The sequence below is a fragment of the Megascapheus bottae genome, chromosome 30 (genome assembly GCF_031878675.1).
Source record: "Megascapheus bottae isolate mThoBot1 chromosome 30, mThoBot2.hap1, whole genome shotgun sequence".
Classification (NCBI taxonomy): domain Eukaryota; kingdom Metazoa; phylum Chordata; class Mammalia; order Rodentia; family Geomyidae; genus Megascapheus; species Megascapheus bottae.
The window spans coordinates 5669184-5682844 of NC_143538.1; the positions used below are offsets into that span (position 1 = coordinate 5669184).

At 39.1% G+C, this 13661-nt stretch overlaps 1 protein-coding gene across 4 annotated transcripts in view; it reads right to left on the reverse strand.

The window, feature by feature from the left end:
• Positions 1-13661, reverse strand: part of Gabrg3 (gamma-aminobutyric acid type A receptor subunit gamma3) — a 226897-nt gene that overhangs the window by 6668 nt on the left and 206568 nt on the right. For all 4 annotated transcript variants that reach the window (XM_090321811.1, XM_090321809.1, XM_090321810.1 and 1 more), the window contains exon 7: positions 790-942. In XM_090321811.1, coding sequence (XP_090177937.1) covers positions 790-942 — 153 coding nt within the window. The remainder of the gene's footprint in view (positions 1-789; positions 943-13661) is intronic.

Sequence of the window (13661 nt, forward strand, 5' to 3'; positions counted from 1 at the left end):
AACTCCACTTCTGACTTTTTGCTGGCTGACTGGCGATAAGAGCATCTCAGGTTTATGTCCCTGGGCTGGCTGCAGTGATCTTCCCATCTGAACCTCCTAAGTCGGGGGACTACAGGTACAAGTCACTGACATGAGGTCTTTATGTACATTTCAGAGGCAAGATACTTTCAGTTTACCATGAGTTTATCAGGGCATAACAATATCATACACTGACCATTTGACTCATTGAATAATTCTCTTATGGTTTGATGTTTTATTTTAAATATTTTAAAATAAAGGAACATTATTTACACAGTATTTCATAACGCACATTTTTCCTTCCTCCCTCCCACCTTCCAGGTGACACACACACACACACTCAGAGACACACACACATACGCACATATATAGCCGAGTGCTGATGGCACACATCTGTAATCTTAGCTACGGAAATCTGAGTCTTGAAGTGCAAAACCAGTCCAGGCAGGAAATCTGTGAAACTCTTTATCTCCAGTTGACCACCCAAAAGCTGGAAATGGAGTTGTGACTCAAGTGGTAAAGCGCCAGCAGCCTTGAGTTTAAAAAGCTAGGATATAGCATCAAGGCCCTGAGTGGAGCCCCCTTACTAGTACCAAAAAATAAAAAAGATAAAAAGTATGAATTTAAATAATGAAGACAAATCTAAAGAATCAGGAAAAAAGCTCCTACCTTCTAAATTACATCAGTTACATTAGAAGATTATTTTATGAATGCTACTGTATTAAAGGTGCCCAAGAGAATGGAAAAAAAATTTTTTTTAATGAAACTTACCTAATGCAGTTCGGGCTGGTGTAGCATCTTTTTTGATCCAGAATGACACCCAGGACAGCACCACCGTCAGGATACATGGAATGTATGTCTGAATGGTGAAATACCCCATTCTCCTACTCAACTCAAAATATATAGTCATGACAACATAATCACCTGGAATGAAACATTGCCAGAATTTAGACTTCTGTCAGGGATTAAAAAAGCAATTATCCAGAGAACGAATCTATCATTTACTTTGCACAATGAATCACTTGGCACAGGTAACAATATCAAATCAGGAAAATGACCATTATGTGGGTGTTTTTAGACTGAAATTTTACAGTAGCCATGGCTTTTCTTAAGTCATTTTACTGTTCATGGAACAGACGGGAAAATAAATTGATTTGAATTAATAGAGGGGGCAAACCTCCATATAGGATCCAAAGCACATCATGACTTGATGAACTCTTATTAATAGAGTTTATTTGAATGTTGTATAATTAAAATCAAGGGTAGCAGGTAAGCTCAGTCTTCAAATAGAGTTTGTTTTTTTGGTGCCAGTTCTGAGGCTTGAACTCAAGGCCTAAGTACTGTTCCTGAAATGTTTTTGCTCAAGGCTAGTATTCTACCACTTGAACTATAACTCCACTTTGTTTTATTTTTATTTATTTATTTTTTTTGCATGTGGCTAATTGAAGAGAAGAGTCTCATGGACTGTCCTGCTGGGCTGGCTCTGAACTTTAGTCCTCAGACCTTAGCCTCTGGCTAGTATTATAGGTCTGCTCAGAGTTAGATCATTTTAATGAACATTATTCAATAACAATAGAGTTATCATAAACTGGTGGGAAGACTTTATCGCTTTATTTTCCTGTACTCCAGTTTCTAAACACTTCTGTTTATTTGTCTTCTAGGTGACTTCCTGTTGAGATAGTCTTCTTCTCATCTTCCCCATTTGTGATGTCTTGCACTTTAGCTGCTAGATGCAACTTTGTAGAGCTAAACTCTCATCTGCACATGGAGACATGTTTTTTCACCTGTTGAAGGTAGACAATTAGAAGCTACCATTGACTCCTCCTCATCTCTTCCCAATGGTTTTAGCTACCACCTCACACTCAATTTCCTCCCCTGCTAGGCCTCACTACCATCTTCCATCACAGCTCCAGTAGCTTCTCAATATCCAGTGCTCTTCTATGCTGTGCCTCCAAAAGAATCTTTATTCAGATACAAAGATCATTATAGCCTTCTCTTTGCAATCCTTCACTAACATCATGGGGTCCTTGCATGACGTTCACACTTCCGCCTCAGTCCACAGCATTGCAAATGTTAAATCTTTCCCCTTAACTGATTCCTTGGCACAAGCAACATCATTTTGCCAGGCAGCTGCCTTCTCCTAAATTGTTATGCAATCTACACTGTCTGCCTGTTCTTTCAGTTAAACCTTAGTTGAGGTACATGCTGTTAGGAGGAAAGGGTGGGTTATTTTTCTAACTTGTTCCTGCTTCTTTCTGGATGTTCTACTCTAGGATAATTGATTGGGTAAAAAAAAAAAAAGATTCTTGATCCCATTTCAAATGAGCCAAATCACTTAAGACTTTTGAACCTAAGTTCTGACCAATCAGAAAAGGAGGCCATGGCACATGAGAGATGAAACCTGAGTGGACTGCTCACCCTGTATGCTGGCTAATCAGACTCTTGTTGGTGGCACATCCATCTGCAGGAGTAGAATTTGCCTTGCAAGAAATTCCTCAGTCTTGGCTTTCATTTTGTAGTGACACTCCAGGTCCCCAGATTCATTCTAAATACCATTTTACACGAAACACTATGTAGTCTACACTGGTCCCAAGACTTGTTCCGATCCTTCCCCCAGACCTCTCAGCCCCCCTCCTTCTGCCTGCAATGCACTGTATCCATTGTTGATCCACAAGAAGTCTTCCCTGACACCCTGCCAATGACTGTGATGAAATGGCTGTGATGAATTGGGTTTTCATAATGACTAATACCTGTCTTTAATCGATTTGGGTTATAGACTATTACAACGTTCCCCGCCTCTTGGTAAACCTTGTTTACCAGTATCACATAATGATAAGCAATCCATGAATACTTATTGAGTGGAAAATAATCCCATTTTTATTTAAGATTGGCAGAAAGACAAGTGGAGCCTACCTGAGAGGTATGATTTTTTTTTCGATAAGTCAGATTTTTTTTTGCAGGACATTTTTGTTCTAATAGACCAAAATGCAAGAATGTTGGTTTCTGAAACAACATTAATTTTGGGACCACTGTATCAAAAATGATTTAAAATCTCTAGCAAATTAACATTTCAATACAAATGATTCACCTGGACTCATAAAAGAACACAAAAAAATGCCGAAGTTGCATCATTTTTTCTGGGGGAGTGGGGAGAATGTATTTGAATTATTCTACTTTTGTTTCAAATGCCCATTAAATTTTTTACACAAAATTTCAGACAAAGCTGGAGGAGAAAAAAAACAAAAACAAAATAATGCATGACAAATCCCCCTAGGAGTGATGAACAGAGCCCAGATGGAGTATGTAAAGAATGAAGTGGCTTCTGCAGTTACCAGCGTCATACATCTTGTGTCAGAAACAGATGGACAATTCCAAAGCAGACACACATTCTGATTTAGCAAATCCATCTGCTTTCTTCCTACCTGAAGGAAATGGGCTCCACACTCCCCAGCCTCCTACCCCTTAATTAGCTTAGTCCTTTGCCTAATTCAGAGAACTTCCTTGACGCTGGGCACACTGTACCCCTACTAAGCAGTGTCTTATCTGGAAATGGCTTCCTGCAGGAAAAGGGCAGCAGCAGTGGTCACTGCTGTGTGCTGTGTGATGTATGACAAGGCTTTAACCATTGCCTCAAAAGAAGGCCAACCTGATAGAAAATGCTAAAGGGGGTCCCCTTTTGGTGGCTAGCTAAATGGAGGTGTGAGTGATTCTGCTTGAAGCAAGGTAGTAGCAGCTCTAGTCAAAGTGCCTTTGTTAGGTGTGTGGACTGTGGACCGTAGGAAGCTATGAGGGTGCAAAAATGATCCTTGATCATAGTTACTACAAGAGAATGGTGGCTGTTACTTATGTTTTATTTTGTAGTGCCAGCCCCCCCTGGGGCTTGAACTTAGGGCCTGAGCATTGTCCTTGAGCTTTCTTGCACAAAGCTAGCTCTCTATTACTTGATCCAGAGCTCTGTTTCTGGCTTTTTGGTGGTAGGGGGTTAATTGAAGATAAAAGTTTCACAAACCTTTATGCTTGAGCTTGATTTGAACCACAATCTTCAGATCTTAGTCTCCTGGGTAGCTAGGATTACAGGCGTGAGCCACCAGGTGCCTGGCTAAGAATGTTTGCTATGAGTTTTGAGGATCATGGTCAAAAACTAGCCTGAGTAGAAAAACTTCAATTATCTCCAATTAACCACCAAAAGCCAGAAGTGGACATGTGGCTAAGACAGAAAAGCACTAGCTTTGAGCAAAAAAGCCAGAGTGCAAGTCCCTGAGTTCAAACCCCAGAACCAGCCCCCCAAATAAAGAAGACAAAACTTCTACTCTTAGAATGTTTTGCTTCTTTAAATTTGTATGTCTTTCCATGAAATACTGAATTTCCTCCAAAAAGTTTTGGAATGTCTTCTTAGATTTAGTTCTTGATGCATGCATATTCGTGTTGCCAGTTAAAATATAAATGTGTTATATTTATATTAAACTTATATTTAAGTTACATTATACAACTCTATTGCTCTTATATAGCAAGGATATTTTTTCCTTCCTTATGTGTTTACCTTATGAAAACCTAACTTGAATAATATTTTTCTATAAATCATATAATCTTTTTTGGGTGGGGGGTGTTGCTAGTACTGGGATTTAAGCTCAGAGCCTTGTATTTTTGCTGTTTTTTTTTTTCTCAAAGATGTCGCTCTACCACACTCCATTTCCAGCTTTTTTGGTAGTTAACTGGAGATAAGGGTCTCATGGATTTCCCTGCCTCGGCTGGCTTTGAATCATGACCCTCAGATCTCTGCCTCCTGTGCAGTTAGGATTACAAGTGCAAGCCACCAGCACCTGCCTTGGCTTTGTCAGTGCATACCTTGTTACTTAGTTGCTGTGGATCAAGCCTCCTGATGCCAACATCTTAGACTATGTCTACAAGTGTGCACCTGAGCAGTGTCACCTTCAAATGTTGACATTGTTCAGCATAGCTTTACATACAGTTCTACTTAAGTTGGTGGCCTCAACTGGTGTGAGACATACAAGTAAATTAACACTCATTCCCAAATGTTCAAAGGCACTTGCATACAGACAAAGAAAACAGACCCAGGACAAAGTAGGAAATGCCAGAAGAATGCAGACACGAAGGAAGTAAGTCTGGGTTGGGCTGTTTCAAAGGCCAATGCCTTTGTATAAAATCTCTCCAAATCTTGTACCCAAAGACTGTAATTTCTTAGATCCAACAGAACCACCACGTGGGTGAGCTAAGTGGTCAGGAGGCTCAATTTTTTTTTTTTTTGCCAGTCCTGGGCTTGAGCTCAGGGCCTGAGCACTGTCCTTGGACTTTCTCAAGGCTAGAGCTCTACCACTTAGGAGGCTCAATTTAAATAGACTGCTGAAGAGTGTGCCTCTTTGGCATTAGAATGCATGAGATCTGTGAATGAAAGCTGGAAATGTGTTTGAGGTCACTGGTTTGGAGACTCTGAGAAGCAGTCACAAGAGTTGGCCTGAGGATGTTCTAGGATGTTGCAGGTAACATTGAAGGGAGATTTGTGAGCATGGCTTTGGAAAGAAAATCTTCACTTCAGCATATCCTACTAAAGAGTGCCTAATGGTTTCAAGGAAAATCATGTTAATCCCCTGCTGCCAAGCTGTAATGGGGAGCCGGAGTGTGGTATGTGTGAGAGTAAGAGACAAAGGTCTGGCATCTGGGCGCTGGTGCTGCTCACTACAAGCCTCACATGCTCAGGTAAACTTGATGCTCCTCTTGTGAACATAACTCCACAGAACATCAGACAAGGCCTTTCACTGACCACCACACACCGAGAGTAAAACCAGATGACTTAGTCTAGACTAATCTAGACTAGCATACACATTGTCTATGCCACCAGAATGATCAGACTCTTTTCTCTCCTGTGTCCTATGTATAGACTCTGTACCAGGATTACACCTGTGCCTCGGTCCAAGCTCCTTTTAAGGTAACATTCACAGATTGCAATAACCTCTTTTAATTCACTTCTGAGAGAATGAAATGAAATACATACTTTATCCTATCCGTTATGCCAGGTGCAACTAAAAGTCCTAGATATTGTATGCAATTACGTGTCACCTGGCAGTTGGGGATGTGCCAGAGAACTGCAATGGTAGACAAAAATGAGTTTGAAAAAGCAGCAACATGTGGAGTGATGAAATGGTCAGGAAGGTAGAGTCAATCTGAAGAACAAGATAGTCTTTAACTGCCCTTGTGTGATTTTCTTATATCACTTCACTTATTGGAGACTCTGAAGGCCAGGCATCTGAAAATATCAACAAGAACAGACAAAACAAGTACACAAAACCATGACACAAACAAACAAAAGCAGAAACCAAGGAAGTCCTGTTCTCTAAACAGAGAGGAAGGGGAAAATGGACTCCTTCCTTGATAACTGCTCTATGCTGGTCAAGTACTATATGGAGGAAACAGCTACAACAAAACAGTATTCCCCTCAGGCCCACAGTAGTGGCACACAGATGATGACTAAAGAGAAAAGTCTCCAGTTCAGGGCTCTGAAACTCTCACTGAAGGAAGAACCTTTTTTCAGGAAAACAGTGTGTGACACTTCAGGAGTGAGGGTATTCTTATATGCATGGAGACTTTGGTAGGTGGGGGGGGGAGCAAATGCATGGGAATTGGGAGACCCATGAACAGCCAAGGGTAAATCAGCTGTATGCCAGAGATGAACAGAAAAAGATAACTAAGAAGACCTCTCTTGGTCAAAACTCAAAAGAACTACAGTTTAAAAAAAGCCTACAATGAGGCTTCATCCCACAGATGCAAGGCTGGTTTAACATTTGCAAATCAATCAATGTAATACATCATATCAATAGAGGTAAGGATAAGAATCATATGATAATTTCTCTGGACACGGAGAAGGCATTTGAAAAAATATAACATCCATTCATGTTGAAAGCACTAGAAAAAATAGGAATAAAAGGTACATTTCTTAAAATAATTAAAGACATATAGGACAAACCTACAACCAGTATTATACTAAATGGAGAAAGCCTAGGGCCATTTACCTTTAAATCAGGAACTAGACAGGGATGCCCACTCTCCACTTCTCCTCAATATAGTGCTGGAGCTCTTAGCCAGAGCAATAAGGCAAGAGAAGGACATCAAAGGGATCCACATAGGGAAAGAAGAAATTAAACAATCCCTATTTGCAGATGACATGATCCTCTACCTGAGTGACCCAATACGCTCCACTCCCAAACTCTTAGAATTAATAAACCACTTTAGCAAAGTGGCAGGATACAAAATTAACCTGCAAAAGTCAGTATCTTTCTTGTACGCCAACAATACACACACAGAAGGCAAAATCAAAAAAAATGATCCCATTCACAATAGCCCCCAAAAGAATAAAATAGTTAGGAATTAACAACCAAAGATGTAAAGGAATTATTTAATGAAAACTATAAAACCCTAAGGAAAGAAATTGAAGAGGACACCAGAAAATAGAAAGACATCCCATGCTCATGGGTAGGGAGAACAAATATAGTGAAAATGGCCATACTGCCAAAATTGACATACAAATTCAATGCAATTCCCATCAGAATCCCAAAGACATTCTTTACTGAAATAGAAGATATAATCCAAAGATTCATATGGAACAAAAAGGACCTCGAATAGCCAAAACAATTCTAGGCAAAAAGAGCAATGTAGGTGGTATTACAATACTGGACTTTGAACTCTACTACAGAGCCATAATGACAAAAACAGCATGGTATTGGCACAAAAATAGACCAGAATGTCAATGGAACAGAATAGCAGATCCAGAAATAAAACCACATACCTATAGTCAACTTGTATTTGACAAAGGAGCCAAAGATATACAGTGGAACAAACACAGCCTATTCAATTATTGGTGTTGGCAAAACTGGGCAGCCACATGCAGAAAACTAAAAATTGACCCTAGCCTTTCGTCATGCACAAGCATTAACTCAAAATGGATCAAAGACCTCAATGTCAGACCGGAAACCTTGAAACTACTACAAGATAGAGTTGGAGAGACACCGGAACTCATAGGCACAGGCAAAAATTCCTGAACAGAATTCCAGGGTCACACCAGATTGGTGAGAGACTCCATAAATGGGACTACCTAAAAATAAAAAGTTTCTACACAGATAAAAGCATAGCTACTAAAGTGGAAAGACAGCCAACCAACTGGGAAGAGATATTTACCAATAATACATCAGACAAATACTTAATATCCAGTATCTACAGGGAACTCAAGAAACGAATCCCCCCAAACCCAACAAACCATTCAATAAATGGGCAAGGGAACTAAAGAGAGACTGATATATCAAAAGAAGAGGTTAAAATGGCAGAATGCTCGTCATCCACGGTCATAAAGGAAATGCAAATAAAAACAACCCTAAGATATCACCTTACCCCAATAAGAATAGCCAAGATTTTGAACTCAGACAATGACAGATGCTGGCAGGTTGTGGAGAAAAAGGAACCCTACTGCACTGCTGGTGGGACTGTAAGCAAGTTCAGCCACTCTGGAAAACAGTGTGGAGGTTTCTTAAAGAACTGAAATAGACCTTCCCTATGATCCCGCCATACCACTCCTGGGCATCTACCCTGAACATCATAACCCAGGATATAATAAGGACACCTACTCTGTTATGTTCATCTCTGCACTATTCACAATAGCCAAGCGATGGGAACAATCCAGATGCCCTATTACAGATGAATGGATACAAAAATACGGTATTCGACATAACCACCAGACAAGATAAAATGGCATTTGCAGGGAAGTGGATGAATCTAGAGCGAATCATGTTGAGTGAGACAAGTCAAGAGCAAAGGAACAAAAGGCACATGATATCCTTAATATGTGGCTATTAGATACAAATAGTACAAGAGCAAGGACTCAATATTTGCGTACCCAATGCTATGAACATGTATTGGAAATATAAACACAACTAATAGACATAAAAATTTATGACTCTATAGACATAATGTTTTATTACATAGATTAATGACATACAAACCCTCAGCCTAATTATGTTCTAAAATCTAAGTGCCAGTGATTGTATATAGAGATTCCCTTCTTGAATACTTGTTTGTTAAATATGTCATTTGAAATATGATGTAAAACTCAATGCTAATAAGTTCTTTAATAAAACAAAAATTTAAAAAAGCCTTCAATGACCTGAATGTAGTTATACTAGACCATGAAGCAATGTATGTACCAGAAACTTACTAGAACCATGCAGCAATGTCACTGTACAAATGCCCAATTGTACAAATACCCCTTCTGAAGAGATACAGAGATAGTAATAGAATCCACTAAACATAAACCAAAAAAAAAAAAACCCCATTAGCTATGAAAAAAAAGAGCAAAAACCTCTTGGGATAAAGATCCAGAGGTACTGACATATGTCCCAAAACAACTCTTTTCAACAAAAAGTATTACATCGACAAATTAAAAGGCCTGGATGGAGAAAGTGTGCCACATATATTGTAAACACACACACATACACACACACCACCACCACCAATAACAATAACCTACAGAACCATAAATACCTGGCCAAATTGAAAACAAATTAAAATGGTATTGTTCTCTAATCAAAATAGGATTAAATTAGAAATCAACAATTATTGAGAAGTTTCCAAATCCTTGCAAATGATTCATGAGGAAGGCTCAGAGGAAATACATCATAAGCTAAATTAACTTACAAGATATTACAGTCTTTGAGATAGTTCTAAATAAAGTAGACTTGGAAAAGGAAGATGTCTGGAATTAACAGTGCTAAGGTATCACTTTAAAACATTTGAGAAGAACAGAAGAAAACCAAATACAATTAAGGAAATAAACAAATCCAAGTAATGAGAAGTGGGTGAGAATGAAATCAAGAATACAATAATGCAGTGTTCTACAAAATTAAAAGAGTGAGGGAAGGGCAGAAGAGTAAGAGATGGATGAATGAGAATGTCAAATGGGGTGACGATCAAGATATATTGTATTCATAAAGTGCTTTCTTGGATGGCAATTCGTTTGTACAACTACTTAAAGATACATTAAAAATACATTAAAAATTCAGCTATGGAATTGTCACAAACCTCCTACCTCCCTTTGTATTAATAACATATGCAAATAAATAAAATATAGTTTAAAAAGCTAAACACAGACAACAACCCGGGAATCAATAAGAATGATACATGGAGCAAATTAGAAAATTCTCAAGCAGGACAGAGAAATGTTACTTGGAAAAAACAAAATTACTAGGAAGATTGTTAAGAGACAGGGATGAGAAAAGGGAGAGAGAGAGAGAGAGTGCATGAATATTAGAAGTAAAGTAGGAAAGCGCAGACTTTGCAGGCTTGGCAGGGATAATTAGGGAACGCTATAAACATAAGTGTGACCATTGGGATGAAATAAACCAATTTCTGCAAAGCCACAAAATACCATAGAAAATTCAATTTTCAGCAGAACATTTAAACAGTCCTATTACCATTAAGTAAATTAAATTCATAATTTAAAATTTCCCCACAAAGAAATCCAATTTGAGTTTATTTCTCAGAGAATGTTACCAAGTTTTTAAAGCAAAATTGGCTTGAATTTCACACAATCCCTTCAGGGAAAGATGAGAAGAGGGATTACATTTTTTTTAGGGTATCAAACCAAAATTACTCTAATATCAAAGCCTGACAAAAAACTACAGATGAATATCCCTTAGGGATATGAAAGCCAAAATTCTTAAAATATGAACAAATGGAATTTGGTAATTTACTCAAGTGATTATGCATAATGAAGAAATCTAGTTTATCCTTGGAATCGGAAGTTAATTTAGGATATGAAAATCAGTCAAGCCTGCCATTCTAGCTACTCAGGAGGTTGAGATCTGAGGATGGTGGTTTAAATCTAACTAGGGCAGAAAAGGTATAGACCACCTTATAATAGCCATTTCTACCCAACTATAAAATAAAGATAGGCAATGCACTTTTCTTGGTTTTAAATGACAAATTCGTTCTTGTCTTATTGAATAGAATCTGCTCTCTTTCCCAGTGAGGAAGGAGCAGATTGTGAAGATACAGAATCACCAATGACAGAAGCTTTAAATAGCAGGTGTGGTGTCAAAGACACCTGCTGCGAAGGTGCCACGTGCATGCACAGGTGTGTTTTTTCATCAATACAAAGAACACTATAAATATATGTATCCAACAAATAACTGTTTTGTATCAGGAAACAAGTGTATTTGTAAAATGAACAGTATCATTTCATTCGTAGAAAACATCCTGCACTTCCTTTTAAAAGAAAAAAAAAACAGTAAGGAAAAAGAAGTCTGAATTAGGATGGAGGTAGGAGGGGCTATGCAAATGTAACTGACACCCTACAATGCAATGCTGATGGACTGGTGAAGGAATTCACCTTGACTGTGAGCTTTGTCTTCTTAAGATACTCTAGAACCCAATACATTAGCTAAGCACCGTCTTCAAACCTATTTCACATGAGTCTGACATCAAGACTAAAGCATGTCTTTTTGTAACAGTCTTTTTGTCCATGACTTTCATTATTATTATTAGCAGTAGTAGTAGTAGCAGTCATATTTAGAGCTGGAACTCAAGGGTTTGTGCCCATGCTTGGCTTTTCTTGCTCAAGCTTGTTGCTCCATTGCTTGAGTCACCTCTTCGCTTTCAACTTTTTTGCAAGTTCATTGGCGGTAAGAGTCTTTGGGATTTATCTGCTTTGGCTGGTTTTGAAATGAGATCCTTAGCCAGAAGCCTCCTTGAGTAGCTGAAATTACAGGCATGAGCCACAGTGCTTGGTTTTTCTATGCAGAAGAAAGAATAGACATTGCAATTGCCTGATTCCACACCTAAGACCCAAGGAAGGAACTGTTAAAGTTCTTAGTTAAATCTGTTTATAAGTCTTCATTAAGAATATAGATTTGCTTGTCTATGTTTTATAAAAAGATATTTTGTTCTAGCGCAGCCTAATTGGTATCATTTGGTATTGATAAATAGGCAAATCATGACACTACATCTCTGAGTAAAGTCCATGCCTTTTGAGATTTACTTAATGGCCAAACAAAGGCCTTAAGTATAAAAGAGCAATAGATTATCCCAACACAGTTTGATAGAAGTGTTTGAAAAGCAAAACTCACACAGACATACAAGATAATACTAAAAAGAAATTCTTCAAAAGGGGGGATAATGGATGGCTTTGGCATGTAGGAGTCATAAAGAGAAAAATCCCTAGTGCTTCCTACACATTTGAAATAAGAACAGAGTGGGTTTCAAAAAGAAACTTCTAAATATTCCTGTGACTTTTCCTTGGGCAAAGCTTTTCCTCGGGCAAAGCTTTTCCCCAGATGGGTGGTTTCCTTTGGGTGTGTTTGGTTTGGGTGTGGATGACTCCTTCGAGGAATACCCCCCATTTGTGCTTTGCACAGGTGGCTCTTGGTTGTAATTTAATGGACTCACGCCTGAATTTGTGTGTGTCTGTGTGTGTGTGTGTATGTGTCTGTGTGTCTGTGTGTGTGGTAAACACACATAGGTACTTTTCTAAGCTGGTATTTGTAGATCTTTTGATTATGAAGATAAATGGAGAAAGGTCTGAAAGGATGTGCTAAATTTAAGAGTGAACATTGATCGTAAAGTCAAGGCAGGGGTCTCAGTTTCTGCATTGTGATACATGAGTTGGGAAGTAAAGTCCCCATCGAGACAAGCAGATAAATAGAAAAATTCAGTCAGAAATGGAAAAGACTAAAACAGGGCCATTATGTATCAGGTCAGGAAGTGTTTGGTAACTGTAACTCAGTATTTGTTTTAGTTTTTGTGTGTGCCAGTCCTGGGGCTTGAACTCAGGCCCCCAGCACAGTCTCTAAGCTTCTTTTACTCTACCACTTGAGCCACAGCTCCACTTCCTGCCTTTTTGTTTTGGTAGTTACCTGATGATAAGAATCTCTCACAGGCTTTTCTACCTGGTCTGGCTTTGAACCCCACTCTTCAGCTCTCCTCAGCCTCTTGAACAGCTAAGAATATAGATATGACTCACCAATACCTGGAGCCTAGAGCCCTTTTTTCTTTTCTTACTTTTTTAAAAAAAATTATGTGCTTTTCTTCCCCAAGATGAGGAAGTAACCCAAGTGTGCAAACACGTGTATTTGTTGAGAATTGTGCTCAGGTCCTGCCTGACCTGGGCTGCACTGAGGCCTTGCCCGCTGTCCCTCAGGGACAGTTTGTGCAGGTCATGACCAAGGGCCAGGCAGCTGGAGCCAAGTTTGTATCTCTATAGGAAAGACCTGGTTCTCATGCATGGAGCATGATAAGTCAACAAAAGAAGTGAGTTACTACCATATCCAAGACATTTGGAGTCTGAAGACAGATAGCTTTGGTGGTCATGGAAACAGATGCAGGGATGGGGCAAGGACAGTGTGAAGGAATGCAAAGGGGATGCTGGAGGAAGTTCCCTCACTCCCAGGATACCCAGAGAAAGCTAAACCAGCATGTAAAGATCACAGCTGTTGTCCAAGGGGCCATCTGAGGATGATGCATTTTGTGATCTGTGACAAGTAGAAATGGAAGTGACAGGAAAAGTGTCATTGGGTGAAGGAATGCTGCCCAGCTGGCACAGTTGATTGATGTGCTAGAGATTTCTTCTCTCTTCGGAAGGATGACAC